General features: G+C 45.9%; 1 protein-coding gene across 1 annotated transcript in view; it reads left to right on the top strand.

The window, feature by feature from the left end:
- The window catches only part of ERICH6 (glutamate rich 6), a 49,674-nt gene extending 25,602 nt beyond the window's left edge, over positions 1 to 24,072 (top strand). Inside the window, exons 10-14 of the mRNA XM_075555937.1 lie at positions 981 to 1,126; positions 10,252 to 10,340; positions 15,878 to 16,033; positions 18,901 to 19,129; positions 23,809 to 24,072. Coding sequence (XP_075412052.1) covers positions 981 to 1,126; positions 10,252 to 10,340; positions 15,878 to 16,033; positions 18,901 to 19,129; positions 23,809 to 24,072 — 884 coding nt within the window. The remainder of the gene's footprint in view (positions 1 to 980; positions 1,127 to 10,251; positions 10,341 to 15,877; positions 16,034 to 18,900; positions 19,130 to 23,808) is intronic.
- The last annotated feature ends 639 nt before the right edge of the window (positions 24,073 to 24,711 follow it).

Here is a 24,711-nt window from a genome sequence, read left to right as displayed (position 1 = left end):
CGAGATGTCGGAGCAGGAGCTCACACTGGTGTTTATTAACGCTAACCAAATTTCATTTCTAAGTTACAGTCAGGCCTGTGCCAGCCAAAATGCTCAGGAAAGGTGGTATGTCCACCGTGTGACTTGTCTTTGTAATTGCTAGCCTGTGCCGTGCGTGGTAAAGTAGAGGGGCAGCGAGAAAGAGCGAGACCCTCAAGAAGACGGACTGACCCAGTGAATGCAGCAAGCGGCTTGAGCGTAGGAACAGGCGAGGCCGGTGCAGGGCCGTGCAGTTTTCTCGGTTTTGCCTGGGCTCGCGTTGGTTTGGAAGCGACTAAATGGCACCTACCAGCGAACAGCCTGCGTCTCCTGATCATCCATTGAAATAAAACTAGCAACATTTTTGGAGCACTTTTCTCACCGTGTCATTGAGAGGATGCTGACTCGGTGACCCTATAGGACAGCTTTTGAAAACAGAACTTCCCTGGTGAGTTTTTGAGACGAGAAAGCCTCGTCCTTCTCCCACACAGCAGCTGCTGGTTTTGAACCGCTGGCCTTGCAGTTAGCAGCTCAACACATCAACCACTACACCACCAGGGCCCTCTGGACTTCAGGAACTTCAGAGCACCGAAACTTGAGAGCCCTTTTACCTGCAAAGAACTTCCAGCTTCATAATTTCTTGTTTTATTTACATATTCCATGTTGTCGAGTTTGGGAATGGGAAATCTTTTCTCCTCATATTGAATCAGCCAGTACTGCTCGCCATGACAGTTATGGTACAGGAGCACCCATCTTAGAGGAAAGGTTCTGGGCCGTGGGTTTGCTCCTCTCTCTGAACACTGATTTTTTTAATCTTTCTGTGTATCAGGCTCCTCCTCTACCAATCAGAGCTATTGAAAAGATATTTAGGGCAGACTGCCTGTCAGACTTGGAAACTTGAATTTAGGAAGGCGGCTTTGGGAAACTGAAACTGTGCTTTCATGTGCCTCCTTTCCCTTCAGATTCCAAGCACTTGAAAACGATTTCTTACCAACTCTCCGTGGATACACCGGAAAAGAAGGCGCCCACTAAGAGCAAGTTTGACTTTCAAATGGAGACCGATGACCTACCCATCGTTTGCTGTGATTCCAGGGTGGCATGTGGAAAGGTAATGCACGTGTCGGTTTTCAGACTTGCTCTTTCCTTTGTCTCCTTATAACCGTACAGTTTATAAATGTTCCGTGGGGATTTATGTTGCTGAGAGGGGGCCCTGGTGGTCCCGTTGCTTTCCACTCGGCTGCTTGCTCCTCGTGGCAGCCTGCCTCCGGAAAGAGTGGCCCCGGAAACCCGTGGGCAGCTCTCTTCTGTCCTGCAGAGCTTGAATCAGGTTTGGGGTGGGGGTGGGGGTTGCTTAAAACCTTTTACCTTAAAATATGATCATTGTGTCCAAGGCTATGGAGGACAGTGGGAGCCCCAAACCCACCTGCAGGCTTCCGAGGCAGGTGGAGCCTCTGACAGACCCCGCCTAGCCACAGCAAGGGACTCAAACATCTTCACGCTCCAACAGAGATTACTCTAAACTGGATTGTGGTGGATTGAGCCCTGGTAGAACATGATACTTGGTCAGTTGACTTCCCTCTTGATGCAACCAGATTGTGCCCTGGGTTCAAATATTTCTCACTTGTTGCACGATAGACATTTCTTCTCCGGCCTTTAAAATGTAGTTGGTGGTCTTTTCTTTTTTATTCTTTATTTGTATTTTTATCTTTGTATTATTATTATTATTTTCTCCTTGTAGTTTTTTTTTTGTTGTTTGTTTGTTTGGTGTCTCAGTTTGTGAAGTACAGAAGGAGTAGATGTGTAGGGACCATAACTGATTTAAGGATTTATCAGGGACATGGAGGGTGGGGGAGGGGAGGGGATTGGGGCAGCAAACAATGAATGTGGGCGTGGGGAGGGAGCATTAGATACAGCTCTTTTTACAAGTGATTTAACTGTGGGAGTGTATGACATGTGAATACTGTATCAAGAAAACGACGAATAGAAAGAATGAAGAAAGAAGGACATCAAACGTGACCGATGGTTACCATGGTGAAGGAGAGAGTTGTTGCTGAGGGGCCATTGAGCTTCTGTTGCTGGCGGTGAAATAACTTGGAAAGGAATATAAAATGGTTATATAACACAGAAAGGACCATCAGTGGCACTGAGTTACACATGTAGAAGTTATGGAATTGGAGAATGCTTTGCTGGGTATACTTTTTGTCACGGAGCAGGGAGGGATGGGAAAAATGAGGAGCTGATACCAGGGGCTCAAGTAGAAAGAAAATGTTTTGAGAATGATGATGGCAACAAATGTACAAGTGTGCTTGACACCATGGATGGATGTATGGATTGTGATCAGTTGTGCAAGCCCCAATAAAATGATTAAAAACAAAAAGTTACATAAGTAACCATGAGTATGAAGAAGCAGCAAATGTCTTGGAATTGAATGTGGTAATGGCTGTGCATCTCTTCTTGATCTGATTAGATTACTGAGTTGTAATAAAACTGTTAAAAATAAGAAATAAGACATGATAATTGCACATAAGAGAAGACTTGGAACAGATGAGTGGAAGGAGAGAAGATCACCGAAAGCCCCATCTACTCCCCTGCACAGCATGACTACTGGACCATGTGTAGACCCGTACCGCGCAACATGATAGCAACTACCATATATGGTTGTTGAAATCAAAATTAATGTTACATAAACATTTTAATTCAATCCCTTAGTAACACATTCCAAATGTTAACTAGCTGCATGGGGTCAGAGGCTCCCATAACACCATATTGGACTATCTAGATATTTAAACCAAAAGCCCCACTGCCACTGAGTCAAATCCTACCCTTAGGGATGCAAAATAGGGCTTCCAGGGAGCAGACAGCCTCATCTTTCTTCTGAGGAGGGGCTGGTAGAGTTGAACCTCTGACTTCAGAGTTAGCAGCCCAGTGCTAATTATCACATAAAGTTTTATTAGACAGCACTGTTCTAGACTTTGTTCCAGGCATCGATTTTATTAACATGCATGTGATTATATGAAAAATTTCTCTTGTATTTGGTTGTAACAAATTGTTTGCCATGATATTACATAATTTACATGAATATCATTTTCATAGCTGTGTGCCACCACCTATCCATCATTTCATCCTACTACAGTGGTTTGAATGTTGCTCGAATGGTATACCACTAGCATTTCAAGTACCGGCAGGGTCCCCCATGGTGGACAGCTTTCAGTGGCCCTTCCAGGCTAACTGAGACAGACTACATGGAAAGGCCTGGTGATCTTCCAAATACTGTCCAGTGAAACCCTCACTGATCCCAAGATAAACCAGTATATGGCTAATACAGGAAAACAAAATTTTGCCTGGTTAAATAGTACTAATAATGAAATATAGGATCAAAAAAGTAAAAAACAGTATACCCATTCCTCACGTACGGGCATGCTGAGATTTCAAAGCCCAGGTTGTTGTGTAGAAAATCTTCATTCAGAGAAACTTCAGTGGCCAAATGCTGCTCTCTGTTCAGGAGTCAGTTCTGAGGTGAAATGAGCAACTGGGAGCTGCGCCCTCCCTCAGCCACCTTCTGAAGCTGGGTCTTCTGCTCTGACCGTGACCTCCCTTCTTCCAGGCCTGGAGCAGCTGGGTCTGCTCCTGCCCTCCCAAAGCACAGGCAGAGCTGTCTGCAGCAGGGTTTGGAGCTAGGAGGGGCTTTCCTACCTAACTCCCAGAGTTCTTGCTCTCCATGGCTTTAATGTGATTTGCATAGATGGTTTTTTTTATGATTCTCATAAATGCAAAATATCCGATGAGGTCCCTGATAAGTGAGGTGTGGGCCTATAGAATTAAAATACATGAAAACAATAACGCATGACAGGATAAAGGGAGGGAGGGAGCGAGCTGCTGGTGGAACCGCTGGGCAAGGGGGAGACTGCTAACGAAAAGGTCCGTGTTGAAAACCCACCAGCCGCTCAGGGAGAAAGATTTGGTTGTCTACTCCAGTAAAGGTTTACTGCCTTTTAAACAATAGCATACCGTCGCTGCCCTGGTGTCAGCTCCAGCTCAGACTGACCCTGTAGGACAGGGCAGACCGTCCCCTGTGTGGAAGCAGAAAGCCCCATCTTGCGCCCTTGCAGGAGCTAGTGGCTTGGAACTGCTGACCTTTCAGTTAGTGGCCCAACTTGTAACCTGCCTGTTTCCTGCCTCGGAACCCACACAGGGTCCCTGTGAGTAGGAATCGGCCAATGGCAATGAGTTTGGGTGGTTTGGGAGGGAGCGGCTAAGTGGAGCTAGGGTTCTAAGCGCTCACTCACTGTGGACGCAGCATCGTGAAGAACCTATTGCTAACGCGGGATGGCATGTTTCGCCAAACGGGGGTCCCACGAGGGGGAGGGCGACCCTGATGAGACCGATTGCGCCGTGCGCTCCCTGCGAAGCTGGGACGTGCCAGCCTTCATGAAGATGACTCGGGAGGGCACAGCGTTTAGTTCTGTAACACCTGATACCGCCATGGCTTGGAGTCCACTCAGTGGCAGCTACCAGGCTGCACTCAGCTGCTACCCTAAAGGCCATCAGCGGTACTGTGGAATTAAAGTCCCGCTGATGTGCTTCCATGAAGATTACAAGCAAGAAAACCTAATCACCTGCTCGGCATAGCTCACAACCACAACACTCACCTCTGTGTCATCTTCCCTACACTTTTATTTAACCTTCCCTGTTAGTGGATGTAGCCATCTTCCACTGCTAACGGAATTAAATATTTTCCCATACTATTTTTTGCTATCTTAAATAATGCTCTGAATATCATTATGTACAAAATCTACTTTTACTTACTGTATATACTCCTGTATAAGCCAAGTTTTTCCTCACAAAAAATGTGCTGAAAAACTAGGGTTTGGCTTATACACTGGTGGTAACATCTCGCTGCCCACCGCCCCCCAGTCACCCGAGGTAACGGGACGAGCGCCCGTGATCTCGTAGGTGATTGCCGTTTCTCTGCTGTTCATTTCAAAGCCCCGCTGACACTGCAGGGCTTTGAATGTTTGTTTACTCACATCTAACCAATCAGAGCCGTCCTATGACGTGTATCTTTGAACAAGCCTTTTAAAGACCATGCGCGAAGGATGTGGCATGAATGGATGTCATCTGGTCAAGCCCGACTAACCAAAGGAGGAAATCTCATGAAGCCTGACATAGAGTTCATTGCAAAGTGGGTTCGAGATCATGGGAAGACATTCCAGAAGACATGGTGCGACGTGCCTTCCAGAAATGTAGTATTAGTAATGCTATGGATGGCAGTGAAGACTGCGCTTTGTATGAAAATGACGGCAGTGATGGTGATGACGGCGATCTCAGTGAGGACAGGGTCTATGATGACCTCACACCAGCTGAAGCTCTGCATTGGGATACGGATGATGATGAGGAATCCAGTTTTGAAGGATTTTAACTCTTTACATTTTAGCTTGGTTGCTGATTGAGCTCAGGGAATAGTACTCTTAAGGTATCATTGTTGACACCTTATTGTTTTTGTTGAACCTATTTTCCACTTACTGTGCTGGTTTACTAATGTTATGTGACTTGCCATCCTTTTATTTAAAATAAATATTTAATCTAGAAACCTATCATTGTAAACATATCTGTGGACATTTTATATATTTATAAATCATGCATTTAAAAATAAATAAATATTTAAATACATTTCCCCACTGATGTCTCAAATTTTAGTAATTTTATTTTCATTTGTTTTGATTATTGAAACTCACTAATAGCTTCTGCATTTCCCACCCTAAGCTTATACTCGAGTCAGTCAGTTTTTCTGGTTTCCCAGGTAATAATTAGGTACCCCGGCTTATCCTCAGGTCAGCTTATATTCGAGTAAATACGGTAAGTATGGTTCCTCAAAGGAAGTCCTCCAGGACTGAACTGCTGAGACCACGAGACCAGGTTATAGAGCATTTTAAAAGGACGAGCGATGCCAGGCGAGGGAGAGAGCAAATTCAGATTCTCTCCGGAGGAAGGCCACTCATCTCGCCCTCCAGTTACACATCTAAAGTATCTCCAAGCCGTGACCAACACACCAAGGAGAGTAGCCAGGAACACAGGGAAAGCCAACACAATTGAGAATCCCATGCAACAAGAAAAAACATGCCACACCTTTGGAAACAAGTTATCAACTTATGCTTACTTCACAAATTAATAATAACTTGTCAGTAATATGGAGGGAACAGAAAACTGTAAAGCAATAAATACAGCAGATCTTGAAAATAATTATAGAAGTAAAAATATATAATGTCTTGGTTATCTGACTTTGTTATGTCTGAAATACCATAAGTGGATGACCTTAACTAGCAGAAATCTGTTTTCTCGCCATTCAAGAGGCTAGAAATCTGAATTGAGATTGCTGGCTCTAGACGAGGATTCCTCTCTGTCGACTCTGGAGGAAGACACTAGTCTCCTTTCAACATCTGTGGGCCTGGTGTTCCTCGGAGATGGCTTGTGCCTTCCATCAACATTCCCCTGAGTCCAGGAGGCTCTATCACGGAGGCCCCACAGCCAACGTACAGGCTCCGGTCCAGCTCTTTCTTCTTGGTGGTAGTCCAGTCCCATGTTCTCTGCTTGCTTCTGCTTCTTCTTCTTTTTTAATCTCTTGCAAGCTGAAGAAGGTAGATCTAAAAATGCCCTATAAGTACTTCACACCCATTAGGATGGCTACTATAAAAAGCATTTTTAATAGAAAATACTAAGTGTTGATGAAATTTGGATAAATTGGAGCGCACTGTTGGTGGGAATGTGAAATGTGAAAATCATCGCTGTGGGAAAGTTTGGGCATTATGATAGTTAATTTTTTTGGCAAATTGATTGGGTCAGGGTTATCATGGTTTGGCCAGTCTCACATAGGAATTCCCCATGACCTAATCTAACACAATGTAACCACAGGGAAGGACTTGTAAGCCTCCATAAAAGTGTAAAACTAGGGTGAAATGCAACATCCTTACTCAGGTCATGGCCGCAATACAATTAAATAAAGTCTCCTCGGAATTGCTTCCTCCTTCAAATATAAGGATACTGTGGAAAACTTTGCTTTGCTTTTTGTTGGGTCTGGATCCTGCATCTGGTTCATCAGTCTCTGATTCTTCCTTGAGCCAGTGGCTTGCCATATTGCCTGCTAACCCCGGCAGTCATCAGAGGCCTGCCATCGAACCTGCTGATCTTGGGTTCATTCGATCTCCAGCCACAAGCATAACGACTTGTCTCGGATTCATCCGTTTTTGCAGCCACCAGCCTGTGGTCTTCCTATTAATTTTGGATTCATCAGCCCCACTGAGCCTCAGGAGGAGCTTCCAGCTTAAAATCTGACCCGCAGATTTTGGACTTGCCTGCACGTGGAATTGCCCACTTGTGAAACTGTGTGCGCCATTTTCCTTATATAAATTTATCCACACACAGAGGCATTTTTAGTTTTGCTTCTCTGGAGAACCCAGTCTAAGACAGGCATTCTTCAAACAGTGAAACATGGAATCATCATATGACTTGCATATATGATGATGGGTCAAAAAATACTCCTACCGTGGTTCCAGTTCATATACGCACAGGTTATCCCTAACAAAGCATGTTCAAACATTTCTGAGAGGTCAGTAGATGGTTGCAGACAGGTCTCACAGGAATACACTCTCTTCATCTTGTTAGGGTGCCGTCAGATGAAAGATTCCATCTGATAGGCTCTGCTAAGCCAGTTAAATTCAAGGCAGAGAGACAAATTCAGTGTTATAATGGCTTTTTACTTAGAATCCAAATGGGAACGCTTGATAGACTTCCTTGGAAGACACTGGCTGATCACGATGTCTTAGACGCTTACAAACACAGAGACTTATATGAAGAATTTGTTGTTGTTTAATTGCAAACCGCAGTGGTGAGAAATGGGCCAGGAAAGCTGTGCTTGCTTTGGTTGAGTTGGACTTGTTTTTCTCATGGCAACTCCCTTGCTTCCTCTTCCAGACAGCGAGGGTGGATCCACTAGACTTTCATTGGGAAGTCTTACCTTCGCCACTCTACAGCCATGATTGTTCCCCTCCTGACTTCTCATTGTTCCCCAAACTTTAGGAGCATGCTGTAAGTCCCTTGAGCTTGCCCCACCTGTCCATGTGACGTCAGGTAAATTGGAGAGCACAGGATGCTTTGGGGAAGAGCCAGAGCGACTCTTCTGAAGGGTCTCCACACTTACAGAAGTGTGTACACCGAGATGGAAGATGTGTCGAGAACAAAATAGCTGCACATTTTGATAGTTTTGTTCACTGATGTTTGTCTGATTTTGTAGCAATTCTTTTTCCCTTAGCCTTGTATCCCACTCATTTATCCAAAAGAATTGAAGTTAAGCACAGGTACAGGCCCTGCACAGCGACGCTGCAGGTTCTTTGCCAGATCACCCCAGTCATGCAAAAAGCAAAGTAAGACAAATTATGCTGTTTTCTTGTTCCCTGTTGCATATAAAAGTTATGGTCGCTATGTTGTAGTCTATTCAGTATGCAATAACATCCAAACGTTTTGAACTAATGCAATAAATAGCAAAATGTGGCACAGAGACGTGAAATAAGCACTTGCTATTGAAAAACAACAACAAAACAGCAAAGAGAAAACACAGTATCAGTGGACTGCCAAAAAGCTTCGATTTGTTTTTTTAAATATGTGGGAAATGCAGTAAAGCAAAGTACAACCAAGTAAGGTCTGCCTGTGATTACCCACCAGGCCCACTGCAGCGTGGTGCACAGGAGCTCAGGGCGGGAACAGCCACCTCCAGGTACTAAGTGTTCATCAGCAGATGAATCGACAAGCAGACTGTGGTATAAACATCGACGGATTGCAATTAATATTTACAAGAAATGAAGTTATGATACCTGCTATGATATGGATAAAGCTTGAAAACAATTACGCTAAGGGCAATAAATCAGTAAGATCATTGTAAACGTGCATGCTGAAATTTCCACAGCACTCAGAGAAATAATAAAACAGGGTGTGGAACTTCCACAGTTGGAGCTGTGTAAAAAAGTATTCCTTTTTAATATGTCCAAACCAACAAATTACATCTATGAGGGTGTTTTATAAAGCTCCTGGGAATTTTTCATTGTCTTCCAATCCCATTTTTCCACAAACTTTTTGGAGCCCCCTCATACATATAATTTATGTTACAATGGTTTTATGCATATATATAAGCTATTATTTGATCCATCATTTTTATTTATATGTATTATATAAACTATTCTGTAATAATAAATAGATATCCCACGGCCATTGAGATAGTTCCAAAGGACAATGTACAAGTGTTCCTTACAGTTTCCAAAACAAAAACCAAACTCACTGCCACTGAGTCAGTGCTCACTGAGAGTGGCCATACAGGTCAAGGTAGAACTTCCCTGTGAGTTTCCAAGACCGTAACTGTTTACAGAAGTAGAAAGCCCCACCTTCCTTGAGTGGAGCAGCTGGTGGTTTTGAACTGCTGACCTCACATTGTGCAGCCCAGCGTGTGACCACTATGCCACCAGGGCTCTGTACAGTCGCCAAGCCGATGCATTTCATGGGAGCAGAGTCCCATCTTTTTGCAACTGAGCAGCTGGTGGATTTGGACCTTCAATCTTGTGGCTCACAGTCCAAAGCTTAACATAATGTTTCACCAGGCTTTTGTGAATGGAATACAAATATAAATTCACATCCCTATAAGGACTATATATAAGAAAGACTAGACGATAAAGAAAGAATATCTTCCTTTCTTTGCCTTCCTACATCTCATGACTGTCTTGATCAAATGAACTTGCAGTGCGATCTTGAAGTGCCATCGATGGCTGCAGCTTACACTGGAGTTTGTCATTTAAGTTCCATTTGTTGAAGTGTAATTTACGCATGGTAAAATTGACCCTTTCTCAGGTGTGACGCTCTCTGAGTTTTGACAAATGTATATAGTTATATAATCAACATGAAAATCAGAGTGTAGAATACTTTCCATTTGGCTCTGTATCATCTTTCATCTTGTCTTTATGGTAATACGTGTATAAGTTTTAAAAAATTCTTCAAACAGATTGTAATGTTATATTCCTCCCAGAAAGGTTGTACCAAGTGACGCTGGGGGGTGGAGATGGACTTCCCAAGGGGACGTTTCAAATTGAGAAAAATGGGATCACAGCCTAGCACCTAAATGACAACTGCAGTTGGACTTACTGTCCTGCCTCCAGAGCCACTGACGTGCCTGCTCTTTGTCCCCGTGTCGCACAGACTGTCCTGCAGGGCGAGCTCCTGGAGAAGAACTACAATCACGGGGCCAAGTTTCTGACGTCGTTTCCAGATGGAACAACACAAATATTGTATCCTTTCTTTCAGCAAGTTATTTTTATTTACTTTCTCTCTTCACTAAAAGAAAGGTAAAGGAAGTCAGTACAGAAACATACAATGACCCTATATATATACACACACACACATATATATGCTACTCTAATATCCTATATATATATACATACCACTCTAATATCATATATATCTATATATATATATATTTCTCTAATATCTTTCTACCAGGAAAACAAAGCTGTTACCAGGTTTTCATATACCTCTCTTACTTCTTTCTATGTCTAGGAGGCCTGGTGGCAGAGTGGGTTGGTTTTTGGCTGTGCTGTTAACTATAACATCAGTACTTCAGAGCCACCAGCCAGAGAAAGACAAGGCTTTCTACTCCTATAAAATGTAGGAGTAGAAGTTATAAACAGTTACAGACACAGAGACCCACAGGGGCAGCTCTACTCTGTACTGTAGGGTCACTTTGAGTTGGAATTGACTTCATGGCAGTGAATGGTTTATGCGCCCATACCAAGCCCTGGTGGCAAGTTGAGTGGTTCAAAACCACCAGCAGCCTCTTGAGGGAAAGGTGAAGTTATCTTGTTCCCACAAAGATGTAATCTCCAAAACCCTATATTGGAGTCACTACAAGTCAAAGATGACTCAATGGCAGTGAGTTTAGGGTTTTTTATAAGCCCATATAAAGATAAAAAAGACTTTTAAAATAGTTGATTCTGACAATTTTTTACACTTATTCATAATATTTTCCCTTTTCACACATTCCATAGTAAGTGCTTTAGTATATAATATGCAATAAGTATACAGATGCACCACTGTTTTTAATAATGCGCAGTGGTTCATTATTTAACCCGTCTTCTATTGCTGAACAGACTTGGTCTTCCATTCTACACAACAGCTAAGTGAACAGTGTGGCGCATACTGTGCTGCCTACTTACCACTTGTTTCCTTGAATTAAACACCGAGGAGTAGACGTCCTGGAAATAATGGGCATTTCAAGGCTTTGGTAGATTTTTTTGTCCCCAAGAAAAAGCATGTCTGTTGACCCATCCATTAGCAACAGGTTATTTTAACTGGTTTTTAATACAAAAATTTGATAGACATTCTACAGAATACTGAGTTAATGATCGCCTGAACTCCTAACTGATATCCAGGGCTCTAGATGTCTTGAGCTCAATACATCAAGGTCTTTCACTACATCAAGGAAAATTAAAATATTTGTATGATGTGAAGCAAGGATTGGGGGGGGGTTGGGTTTTTTTTGACAATTGAAGGCCTCTTTTTTTAAAAAAACAATTTATTAGGGGCTCATACAACTCGTATCACAGTCCATACATATACATACATCAATTGTATAAAGCACATCTGTACATTCTTTGCCCTAATCATTTTCTCTTTTTTCTCCTCTTTTCTTTTTTTACATTTTATTAGGGACTCATACAACTCATCACAATCCATACATATACATACATCAATTGTATAAAGCACATCCATACATTCCCTGCCCCAACTATTCTCAAAGCATTTGCTCTCCACTTAAGCCCTTTGCATCAGGTCCTCTTTTTTTTCCCCCTCCCTCCCCGCTCCCCCCTCCCTCATGTGTCCTTGGTAATTTATACATCGTTATTTTGTCATATCTTGCCCTATCCGGAGTCTCCCTTCCCCCCCTTCTCTGCCGTCCCTCTCCCAGGGAGGAGGTCACTTGTGGATCCTTGTAATCAGTTCCCCCTTTCCAACCCACTCGCCCTCCACTCTCCCAGCATCGCCCCTCACACCCTTGGTCCTGAAGGTATCATCCACCCTGGATTCCCTGTGCCTCCAGCCCTCATATGTACCAGTGTACAGCCTCTGCCCTATCCAGCCCTGCAAGGTAGAATTCGGATCATGGTAGTTGGGGGAGGAAGCATCCAGGGTCTGGGGGAAAGCTGTGTTCCTCATCGGTACTACCTCGCACCCTAATTAACCCATCTCCTCTCCTAAACCCCTCTATGAGGGGATCTCCATTGGCCGACAATTGGGCCTTGTGTCTCCACTCTGCACTTCCCCCTTCATTCAATATGGTATATATATACACACACACACACATACATATATACACATATACACACATATATCTTTTTTTGCATGATGCCTTATACCTGGTCCCTTTGGCACCTCGTGATCGCACTGGCCGGTGTGCTTCTTCCATGTGGGCTTTTTTGCTTCTGAGCTAGATGGCCGCTTGTTCACAAAGGCCTCTTTTTTTAAAAATCGTTTTATTAGGGGTGCGTAAAACTCTTATCACAATCCATACATACATCAATTGTGTAAAGCACATTTGTACATTCATTACCCTGATCATTCTCAAAACATTTGCTTTCCACTTAAGCCCCTGGCATCAGCTCCTCATTTTTCCCCTCCCTTCCCACTCCCCCCTCCCTCATGAACCCTTGATAATTAATAAATTATTTTGTCATATCTTACACTGTCCGACGTCTCCCTTCACCCACTTTTCTGTTCGTCCCCCAGGGAGGTTATATGTAGATACTTATAATTTGTTCCCCCTCTCCACCCCACCCTCCCAGTATCGCTACTCTCACCACTGGTCCTGCAGGGATCATCTGTCCTGGATTCTTTTTGTAGAATATGATTTCCATTCATATTTTCCTAAATGTCTAGTCAAACTCCAACAATGAACAGATAAACCAAAAGAGACTTACTTGCATGGCGTAGGAAACGAACTGATGTCTCAGTTCCTTCAATCCTATGAGAAAGCACGTAGGTTATGTTTAAATTATGCCAGGAAAGTTCACATAGCTAACTCAGCTCTCGTTGTTGTGTCTTTATTCTGCTTTGGCTTTCATCTTTCTTGGCTCTCTTGAAGTCTGGGCCCGATTTTCAAAATGAGTGAGAATTCATCTATGTTTACTTCATGTCTCAGTTGGACTTCTTGTCAGCTTAGATGTGGACTGAGTATCAACAGTTAGTGAATTATCTTCAGTATATTTTATCTTTTTTGCTTCTCTTGCAAATGAAATTGTCATCATTTCTTTGTCAAAATGTTAGTTGCTAATATATGTAAGTAAAGTTTTTATACTGATCCCGCTGTATCCTTTCACCTTGCAGACTTATCATATTATTAGCTCTAAGCTAATGCCTTATGAATTCTTTGTTGTTGTTAGGTGCCATCAAGATGATTTCGACCCCTAGCGACTCTGCACAACCTAATGAAGCGCAGCAGGGCCCTGGGCCCCTTCACGATGGTTCCTCTGCCTGAGCCCCTGATGCAGCCACTGCTACTCCAGCTTGCTGAGGGCCTTCCTCTGGTCCCTGCCCTTCCACTTTACCAAACAGGATGTCCCTCTCCGGGGACTGGTCTCTCCTAACAACACGTCCCAAGTCCCTGAGATAAAGTCTTGCCATCCTTCCCTCTAAGGACCATTCTGGCCTACTTCGTTCCACACACATCTGTGTAGTCTTTGAGCAGCCCACGGCAGTTTCGCTACTCTTCTCCAGCCCCACCATTCAAATATATCCAATTCTCTAGTCTCTTCTCGAGTCAGTGCCCACCTTTCACACGCATGTGATGCAATGGAGAATACTATGGCTTGGGTCAGGCACACTTTGGTCCTCAGAGTAGCATCCTTGCAGTATGTCATTTGATCTCTTGACTACTGCTTCCATGAGCATTGATTGTGGATCCAAGCAAGGCACAATCCTTGACATTAACCTTCTATCCATTTATCATGATGCTACCTATTGGTTTAGTGGTGAGGATTTTTGTCTTCCTTACATTGAGTTGTAATCCATACTGAAGACTGCAATTCCTGATCTTCATCATCAAGTGCTTCAGTTCTTCTTAACTTTCAGCAGGCAAGGTGAATTCTTTAATGTTTCCTATATATATATCAGAGCATGTCATATTAATGAAGATTTCTAATATGGATGCCTATAGTGGTTACCCATTGAGCTGCTAACTGCAAGGTCAGCAGTTCGAAACCATCAGCCAATCTGAGAGAAAGATGAGGCTGTCTACTTCCATAAAAAGGTACAGTCTCAGGGGCAGTTCTATCCTGTCCATAGGGTCCCCCCGAATCAGAGTTAACTCAAAGGCAGTGAGGTGGGTGGTTTCCTTGGTGGTGGTGGTTTTTTTTTTCAGTCCCACATTACCCAAAGGAGCTCTGTCGGATAAGGGTTGGACTGCTGACCACAGGGTCAGTGGTTCAAACCTGCTAGAACTCTGCATGAGAAAGATGAGGTTGTCTGCTCCTATAAGACTGACCCAGCCTCAGAACCTAACATAATCCAGGGTCGCCAGGAGTTAGAATTGACCCACCGCCAGTGAGTTTTAACATGACCCTGACTAAAACATCCAGGGCAATATTGATTAGAAACAGTAAGAGTAGACATTTGTGTCTAGATCCTGACTTGAGGAAACAGGTCCCATCTCTCACTGTTAAACAGATGAGAGGTGTGCTCGATGCACTCGGAAGTTCCCTCTGCCCCTCGTTGGTGACGTGCTTTTAATCATCAAAGGGTGCTGGGTTTTGTCCAATGCTTTTTCTGTTTCTGTTGAGATAGATGACCCTGTGGTAGGGGTGGGGGTGGCTTGTCCTCTTCCCTGTCAGTGTGGTATCGTACATTGCTTCACATGCATCTGTTAAGCAAGCTTGCGTGGTGGAACTTGGTCATAGTGCGTCATCTTTTTTATATATATTCCTGGATTTAGTTTCCTGGTATTTAATCGAAGACTTTTGCATTTCATATTTCTGTCCACGTCACGCCTCCACCACCAACAAAAACCATTGTTCTCAAGTTCATTCGACCCACACGAGAGCCAGGAGCCTGAAGGACAGAGTACATCTGCACCCATGGGGTTTCCAAGGCTGCATGTCCACCACACGAGAGCCAGGAGCCTGAAGGACAGAGTACATCTGCACCCATGGGGTTTCCAAGGCTGCATGTCCACCACACGAGAGCCAGGAGCCTGAAGGACAGAGTACATCTGCACCCATGGGGTTTCCAAGGCTGCATGTCCACCACACGAGAGCCAGGAGCCTGAAGGACAGAGTACATCTGCACCCATGGGGTTTCCAAGGCTGCATGTCCACCATACGGAAGCAGTCGGCCACGCCTTCTTCACCTCTTTCTCCTGTGGGGCCACTCTGCCCGTCCATTAATAGCCAAGCACTTTAACTCTTGCTCTGCCAGGGCCTCTGATCCACATAACCTAACCTAGTTCACTGCCATCAAGTTGACGCCTGACTCTTGACAACCCTGTAGGACAAAGTAGAACTGCCCTTGTGAGTGTCCGAGACTGTGACTCTTTCCAGGAGTAGAAATCCCTGTCTTTCTCCCACAGAGCTGCTGGTGGTTTCAAACAGCTGACCTGGCCCTTAGAAGCCCAGTGCATACCTACTCTGCCACCTTGTGGCATTTAAAATCCTTTGTAATAATATGATTTCCTGTTTTCAGAAGGCTATACAGGTTCAGTGGGTTTTCTCAGAAACGGAGTATTCCCAGAATAGTTAAGAGCCACGAGAACGACTCACATGACCTTATCTGATCTCAGCTACCCTTCTGGAAACCTTGCCATCATCCGAGTGCCCAACAAGATAAATGGCTTCACGTGTATAATCCAAGAAGACACACCCACTAACCCCGCCATCCTGGCCCTGCTGGATTCCTCGGGCCGCGGCTCCTGCTACCATCCCAACGGAAACGTCTGGTAAGGAAGGGTTCAGTATGGTCTTATGATAGTAATGCTCAACTCAAGGAAGTGCTTCACTTATATCAGCCCATGTGGGGAAGTCTCAGGTAACTGTAGAAAGCAAAGGCTACTATAGCCTTTCTGTACCCGTCAAATGCACCGCTTTGTTGTGTAACCAGCTACGGCCCTATGGATTGGGGACACGAACTCCTGTGGTTTCTCATTGCTAGAGCTTGTGCCCCTGATAACGTCCTCCTATGTGAGGAACTCGGGTTGTGTAGTATAGTCCATATTGGGCTGCCAACTGCAGGGTCAGCGGTCCCAACCCCCAGCCGATCTACTCTCCTGTAAAGAGTTACAGTCTCAGAAACTCACGGAGGGCAGTTCCCCTCCATCCACAGAGTCACTATTAGTCAGAATGGACTTGGGGTAGTGAGTTTGGGTTGGCCTCATCGGTGGCAAGAGTTTGCCAAGATCCTCTTGACAGGAGCTGCAGCAGATTGCTTTGTGTTGTTGAGCATGTATTCCTTGAGACGTGTTTGGAGGGTCTAGCGGGGGAGCGCAGCTGCTCCCTTGACCAAAGGATGGTCCTCTTTCGATAGGGGAAGGTCATCCTCTTCGAGCAAGCGCACAGCTTCAGGAGGGACACACATGGAGAGGTGAGGGAGGAAGGGGACACCCACCTAGCAAGCCAGGTCAGCCAAAACAACCCTGGCCGGCCATCAATGGGGTGATAGATGTCGCGAGATCACCCTCACAGACGGTGTATTTATTCCCAACCCATAAGCCTCCTGCAGCCAAATACAACCACAACATAGGGACAACCTCTTTAACGTGTTAAGATTCTGACTCTGTTGGATCTTCTAATATACATATTATTTTTGTTTAACTTGACAAAATAGAACTTGGAGTCTAACTTTTCAAGCTCTTCAGCAAGAGCTACTCTTTCCCATGAAGGTATTTATGGGAGAAGCTCTGCCAGGAGGTGGCAGCTTTTGGACGCTGCCAGTACTGGACAGAGCCATTTGTGATTTTCAGTCCCAGTGTGCCACTACGCTACCATTTGGGCTTATGCTCTTTGACCATCATTCATCAATATTGGAAAATGAGATATAATGTATCTTACCCTCGGAGGTTCCCAAGGCCAATTTATCTAGTCCATCTCATTCAGCGGTTCTCAATCTGTGGGTCGTGACTCCTTTGGGGGTCAAATGACCCTTTCACAGGGGTCGCCGAGGACCATCGGAAAACCCAGGGTCACCTAAGACCATTTCCGATGGTCTTAGGAACCGAGACACGTCTCCTCTATCCATCTCCAGGTGGGTCTGCCCACATGCAGATACACCCACAGACGAGTACCCGGCATGACACTGTGACCCATGCTACACCATGGCTCAAGACAACATTTCACTGATTTGTCATTAGAAATAAATATCTCACAATATAGAATTATGCATTATTTTGTGATAAATCACTATGCCTTAATGATGTTCACTTTGTAACAATGAAAATACATCCTGCAGATCAGATATTTATATGAGAGCAGCAAAATGACACTGATGAGGTAGCAATGAAAATAATGTTATGGTCAGGGGGTCACCACCACACGAGGAACTGTATTAATGGGCTGTGGCATTAGGAAGGTTGAGAACCACTGATCTAATTGATTGGTTGTAGTTTTATTGTGATAGAATATATTTAACAACAAAAAGGGGGGGTTGCCACTTTACCCATTTCTACGTATATGTTCTTAGGAGTCTCCCTGGTTCTTCGCCTACACACATCCAGGCCTGCTGCGAGGCCTTGAAGGAAGCCTGACCCCACCCATTCGAAGGCAGAGCTAGAAACTCAAGGCCAAGGCCAAGCCCACTGCCAGCAAGGAGATTTCAACTCACAGTGACCTAAATACAGGGCAGAACTTCCCTTAGGGTTTTTCCAGGGCATCCTTCTCACCCAGAGCCACTGGTGGCTTTGAACAGCTACCTTTCTGTTAGAAGCCCACTGCTTAGTCCACTATACATATCAGCACGGACCCATTTGTTAGCAAATAGCTCCCACCCACTGGCCTTCGTCTTTTCGAGACTAAACCTTCCCTGCGCCCCTTCATTCTTCTCACCACATAATTTTCCAGACCCTTTCATCACCCAGATTCCAACCCTGGGGCCTGTCTTCATTTTGCAGTGTAGGATCTAACTGGACCCCACTTTCCAAATAATTATGGGATGATCTGGGCTTCTCAAGCGCTGCTGTTGTTTCATGGGTGCTATACAATCAGCTCCAATCCGTAGCAACCCCACCTGCAACAGAAGGAAACTCCGCCCCATCTAGGGAGATCCCCACAACTGTGACGCTTGAGCCCATTTTTGTAGCCACTAGTCAGTTCGTCTCACTGAGGATCGCTTTTGGTGACTCTCTACCAACCATGTCGTCCTTTCCTCGCGGCTGGGCTCTCCCGCTAACATGTCCACATGCCCTCACCTCTAAGGAGCGTTGTGGCCTGTGCTGCCTCTAAAACTAACTTGCTTTGTTTTTCCGGCAGTCCCTGGTCCTCGCAGTGTTCTTCCCCGGAACTCGAGGGCAAAGACGCCTCTGCAGGCTCCTGATGAATGTCCAGCAGCCGCATGCATGTGAGGCCATTGAAAACACTGTGGCTTCCTGCAGGCGCTCCTGAGCGCCCAAAGTGACATCTTTGTCTCTCCTTCTTTAGAGGGGTCTGGTATAGCAGATAGGCCCAACGTGACCCGTCATTTGATTTCTTGCCTGCCATTCCCATGTGCAACGGTGTGCTCTTGGTTAACATAAAACAAGTGCTCCACAGGACAGGGTAAGTTCGGGGCTGACAGGCAGTGCTGTTGTTTGTGATTTTTCATTTCTTTCTTATCCAGGGTATGCATCAACATCTTAGGCGGTCAATATTCAGATCAAGCAGGCAACAGAGTCAGGGCTTGGAACTGGTCCAGTTCTGTGGCTTCCACACCCTTCGTTTCATTTAAACCTGTCTTTCTGGCTTTGAACCAACATATTGGAATTCGCATCTTAGAACAAGACAAAATTTACATCACTTTTCTAGCCGTGGGCCGGCAGGCAAGAATCAGCGTTGGAACTAAAGTGAAGGTGGGTGTGTTTTTAAATCCTTTAGAATGGGCACCATCCCTTGTCTTCAGTGAGAGATTCCATTTGTGCACAGAGTACCATCCATGGAGGATTTGGAATTCATTGGAAAAAGCCACGGTCAAAGTTTCCCATGGGTCGAACTGGCCATTCCGTGTTTCTTCTTCCTCAGAAATTCCTCGCAGTTCCAATGTATTGCGTGTCTGTGATGAAGTAGGGCCGTTCTGGAGAGCTGGTTTGGGGATTTTGTACTGTGTGTGTTTTTCTCCATAGGGGACTGGGTCAAGGGTCTGGGGTTGGAGTCAGGTTCAAGAAGCCTCCTCTCCTTGAAGTGGTTCCCCAGATCTCAGAGTCTGCTGTTGAAGCAGGGCCAATCATGCCCTTCCCTGGGCTTTTCTCGTGTTTGCCTGACCTTGCACTTGCTGAACTGTGAGACTGTCATTAGCCCCATGACGGCCTTTCTAGTGAAGAGGGAGCCCCTGGCGAGCAGGATCTCTTACTGAGTCCTCCAGCCCAGAGTCCAGCCCACGGCATGGCTCTAAGTACCCACTCAGAGATTGGCAGTCTTGCACTGTGCTTAAGAATCCAGGCTTCAGACTTACCGAGGCACTACCATTTAGCTGGCACACAGAAGGCAGTGATTCCTACCTTATCGTGTTGAGATTCAGTGAGAGTGCAAAGCACTAAGCATAGTAAGTAACAGCTCAATGTAGAGATAGCTATGACTAGAGACGTGTGTGCGTGTGTGTGTGTGTGTGTGTGTGTGTGTACATAGTGACTTTGAATAATTCCATCCAATTCAGAGGGGCTTCATTACATCAAGGGCTCAAAACTGCAAAGGTTTCTCCCACTTCTGAAAACTTTACGCTTTCAAGTCCAGGGAAATACGGTCTCAGCATTCCTCACTGTTTGGATTCCTTTGAGAACACACCCCAAGAGATGAGCCCTTAGACGCGTACCCGCCGGCAGGATGGAAGGTCTGCAGTGTAGCAAGCACTAGTGCAGGGCTGCGGCCAGATGTGTGAAACTCCAGACCCTCTTCTCTCTGGCTTCGATACTTTCAAGATAGCTTCTTGGGGGCACATCGCCGTCACAGTCAATGCTCTCTTACCCTCAGCCCAGAAGCACAACTGTTTCGCCCTCTGTGTGTCTGTTTCAATCCCATCCGTCCTGCCTTTGGCCCTGTCCTGTCGCCGCCTGCCTTTTCCTTTCTCTCTCCCTAGAGAGTCGTCATGTTAAAAGTTTTTTTTAAACTTTTTTTACTATTCTCATAGTCATCCTTTTTGTTTGTTTGTTTAATAATTAACTCATTTTATTGGGGGCTTGTACAGCTCTTACCACAATCCATAAATCCATCCATGCGTCAAGCACTTTTGTACATTTGTTGCCATCATCATTCTCAAAACATTTGCTTTCTACTTGAACCCTTGGTATCAGCTCATTTTCCCCCTCTCCCATGAGCCCTTGATAATTTATAAATTATTATTATTTTGTGTTTGTTTTTAAAGAGAGATGTGGATATATTCTCTCTTTGAAATGTTTAAACAGAATACAAATACGGAAAGTAAAAGATGAGATTCTCCCTCTTTATCCCTGCTTTATTTTCTGACCCTTCCCCAGAGATAATCACACCTGAAACGACATGTGTATCTGCGCCTCTTGCTATGGACTGATCCGTGATTCATACATACCTTTTGGAAGAAATAAAACCTCCGCTCATGCTATTCTGAGTATATAGCTGAAAGTGAGCCTATTTGGTTTGGGGTTTCACTCCCCGCACCCGGGAGATTTTCCACGTCGACAGTCCCAAGTCTGGGGTCCATTTGGTTTTTCAGGGCATGCGCGCTAGTTGGTTTCCAAGTCTAGGTAGTGCGAGTGGTTGAGTGCTCACGTGCTAACCACAGACGGGCTGTTTGGACCTGTCCAGAGGTGCCGTGAAAGGGAAACCTGGAAGCCTTCTTCCACAGCCACAGCCCTGAAAACCCAGAATCGACTTGGAACTCCGAAGCGGTTCGGGTTTGGCTGTGGCCGGAGCGGTTCTCTCTTCCCCGTGGGCCCCCTGGATCACACCCTTCTCTTAGAAGGGTTTCTGCCCTTGCCTCTCTCCTTTGGTTTTCCTTTTATCTCACTAACTGCCCCTCCTCGGTTTTATTTTCCTTCACCTGTGTTTTCTCCCACTATTGGAAGACCCCGGGCACTGTCCGTCTGCTCGTCATTTCTCTCGCTGCCTCCTCACTCCCAGGTAGTTCCAGTGAGTCTCATGCCCTTCACAACCAACCCTCTGTCTGAGGAGAACCCTCATCTACCTCCAAGTAGACGCCCCATGAACCCTAGCCTTGTGAATCTGTGATTCCATCCAGATGCCTCCATTTGGGCGTCAACCACCATTGGAAATCTGTAGCACAGCAAAACTTCAAGGCTGGCTTCCGCAGCCAGGCTCCTCCATCTCAGAAAAGGGCAATGCCATGCTTTTGATGGCTCAAGCCCAACGCTTTCGAGCAGTGACTCTCCCCTATACCATCGCTCCCAATCAACCCATCTGCCATCCTATATACTCCGCCTCAAGACACAGCAGTCATCTGCAATACATCTCCCATCCCCCATTTTATGTTCTTTTTTTTGTATCGACCCCATCTCTTATTTGAATTAATAGAGTGGCTTCCAAGCAGTCGAATCTAACACAAGAGCCAGGTTGAGAACTGTCCTTGCGGCTGAGTCGGTTCCAGTGCACAGTGGCCCAGGGGACCGCAGAAACAAGCACGCACGGTCAGCTGGGCTCCATCGCCGCCATCCGTCCTTCGCACTGAGGCGCTTCCCCTTCGGGCACCCCGTGCCTCACTGAGCACGCTGGCCTTTTCCAAGGATTCGTCTCTCCTGACGAGAGGTCCAAGGACCGGAGGCAACGCTCACCATCCACACATCCATCCATCGTGTCAAGCACATGTGTACACAGGTTGCCATCATCATTCTCAAAACATTTTCTTTCTACTTGAGCCCTTGGTATCAGCTCCTCATTTTCCCCCTCCCTTCTCACTCCCCCTCCCTCATGAACCCTTGATAATTTACAAATTATTATTATTTTGTCATGTCTTACACTGTCCGACCATCCATGCTTCTGAAGAGTATCGGGCTGTGTTTGTTTTGGTATTTGTGTATATTTGTTTTGTGTGTGTTCATTTTTGCCCTGGGGGACTTCCGTGCCCCCGTGTGCTCTGCTTGCTGAACATCGCTTCTGAGCGTGGTGAACCAGGGGCGTGTGCTGCCCGCAGAAGGCTGCCCAGCGCCAACGCCCGCCCCAGCCTGTGGCCCCGCTGCTCCGGGGAAAGAAAGAGGAAGAATGCTCTCTGTGGCTCCGGCCGCCCTCTGATTGGCCCTCTTCAGCTCTGCCCGGGCGCGGTCCCTTGCCCTGTTCCTTTCGGGTGACGTGGTGTGTGCGGTTGGGGTGAGTGGCTTCCTTTGGTGGTGTATGTCCCAATCCCGTGCTGTCCAAATCTGCTTCCGGGTTTTCAGTAGTTCCTAAATTATCCTGCGGATGAAGAGCTTTCTTATTTTCTACAGGCATTGCTAGTGTGAGCGCTTTAAAAGGCTTTCGCCATTTTATGGGATTTGGAGTTAGAGATGTTAGGGTTCAGATCCATTCTTTATTGTTCATTCATCCGATCTACCCTTCTTCCTTCTGTCTTTCCTGCCTGCCTTTTTCTGTGGAAAGCGCAGAAGCTCTATGGGTTCTGTGTCTTTTACAGGGAGTAAAACCTAACCAAACTCAGCACCATAGTTGATTTCCAGCGCGTGGCAGCCCGTAGGACACTGTGGGACTGCGCCCGTGGATCAGAGGCTGTAAATCTTTACGGAGCAGAAAGCTTCACCTCCTTCCCAGAACATAACCCCCCAGGCCACCAAGGCGGGTCAGTAAGCCTGCTGGCATTTAGCTTGTCTACTCAGGAGCTCTGGTGGGGTAATGGTTACTCATTGGGCTGGGATCCGCAAGGTCGGCAGTTTGAAACCACCAGCCGAGCGTGGGGGGAAGAAAGGCGGCTTTCTTCTCCCTTACAGAGTAACAGTCTCTAAAACTCACAGGGGTGGGCAGGTCTCCCCTGCCTCATAGGCTCACTGTGAATCGACATTGGCTCGAGGGCGATGCGTTTCACTGAGGCTCACGCCCTTTCTCAGAAGACTCTGGAAACAGGGCGTAGAAATACCTCGGCAAGACTGCCCAGCAGCTTCCAGGTGGCTGCACGAGGCCTTCAATCACAGGAGGCCGAGAGAAAGTGGGCAGGGCAGGGCAGAGGCCTTCGCCAAGGACCATGCTCCCAGGGCCTCTCAGTCCTTTTATGGCTGTCCGACGACTTAAATAAATTATAAGCTTTCAAAAGTATCCAAATCTCATTTACGTATTTGAAGTATTTTACTTAAAGTATTTCAAGGCTTAAAAGTATTTTTCTTGAAGTCGGCCTTGCTTTTAGTCTCTCGAGCCTCCAGGGCAGGTCAGCTCACGGCCCAGACAGGTGAGACTGAGCCATCTGCCCTTGAGAGGGGTTCACTAGCCGGATCCTCCTCAGGAACTCCGCATCCACAATCTTCACGGCCACTCTGCTCCCCCACCGTCCCAGGCCCACCGTTCACCATGTCCAGTCTGCCCTCCTGGCCCCTGAACTTGCCTTTTCTTTCTGTTTGCTGAAAAGCTGCCAAACCCGGAAGAGATCCCAGCCCTCCGCTACCTCAGTGGGGACGACCTGCTTCTGCTGGCCATCCTCATAAAGATTCGACGCCTGTTTCATAAACTTGAAGGCGGCGTGACGTTTCCCTCGAGCCAAGTCTGGGGTAAACTAAGGGAACCTTCTTACCTTTCTGCACTCTCTCTCAAATTGATTGCCCTCTGTCATAACTCCGGTGTAAATCAAGATACAATGGAAACCATAACAGACTTAATAAATGAGGAAATATAAGAGCAACGGTGCTTTTATTTGTTGTCTTGAGGTGGGTGGGGTTTTTTGCTGTTTGTTTTTGGGGGGAGGGGACTGGGGGCCTGGGAAAGGACAAGAAAGTTGACTGATTGTCCAAGTAGAACATGCCCTCCCTCCGTGGTCACTGGCTTATGCGCTTGGCAGGAAACATAGTAAGCAACTTACTTGCTTGTGAGCTCCAGCCTCACATCTGGACCGGTTCTAGGAGACAGTAGTGTACTTGGAGGGAAGAAATGAAAGGACACACCAATGTTTTGGGGTGCTCACCTCTGCCATGGCATCGGGAACCAATTCCGTGCAAAGTGGGAGATAATGTAGTCCCAGCACCAGCTTCTAGAGCAGCGGCTCTCCACCTTCCTTGTGCCTCCACCCTTTCATACACTCCCTCATGTGGTGGGGACCCCGCCCCTAACCATCACATTCTTTTCATTGCTACTTCATCACTGTCATTTTGCTACTGTGACGAATCAGGTGACCCCTGTGAAAGGGTCATTCAACCCCCAATCCCACAGGTTGAGAACCACTCTTCTGTACTCTCAGGGCATACACGCTCCCTTAATTAAAGGCACCCCCCTACGTAACAAAGTGGGCTGAACCTTAATGGGAAAGGTCCCGAGTTCA

The sequence above is a fragment of the Tenrec ecaudatus genome, chromosome 8 (assembly GCF_050624435.1).
Source record: "Tenrec ecaudatus isolate mTenEca1 chromosome 8, mTenEca1.hap1, whole genome shotgun sequence".
Classification (NCBI taxonomy): domain Eukaryota; kingdom Metazoa; phylum Chordata; class Mammalia; order Afrosoricida; family Tenrecidae; genus Tenrec; species Tenrec ecaudatus.
The sequence above is the reverse complement of the archived record's forward strand: the minus strand, read 5'-3'. Positions and strand labels throughout refer to the sequence as shown.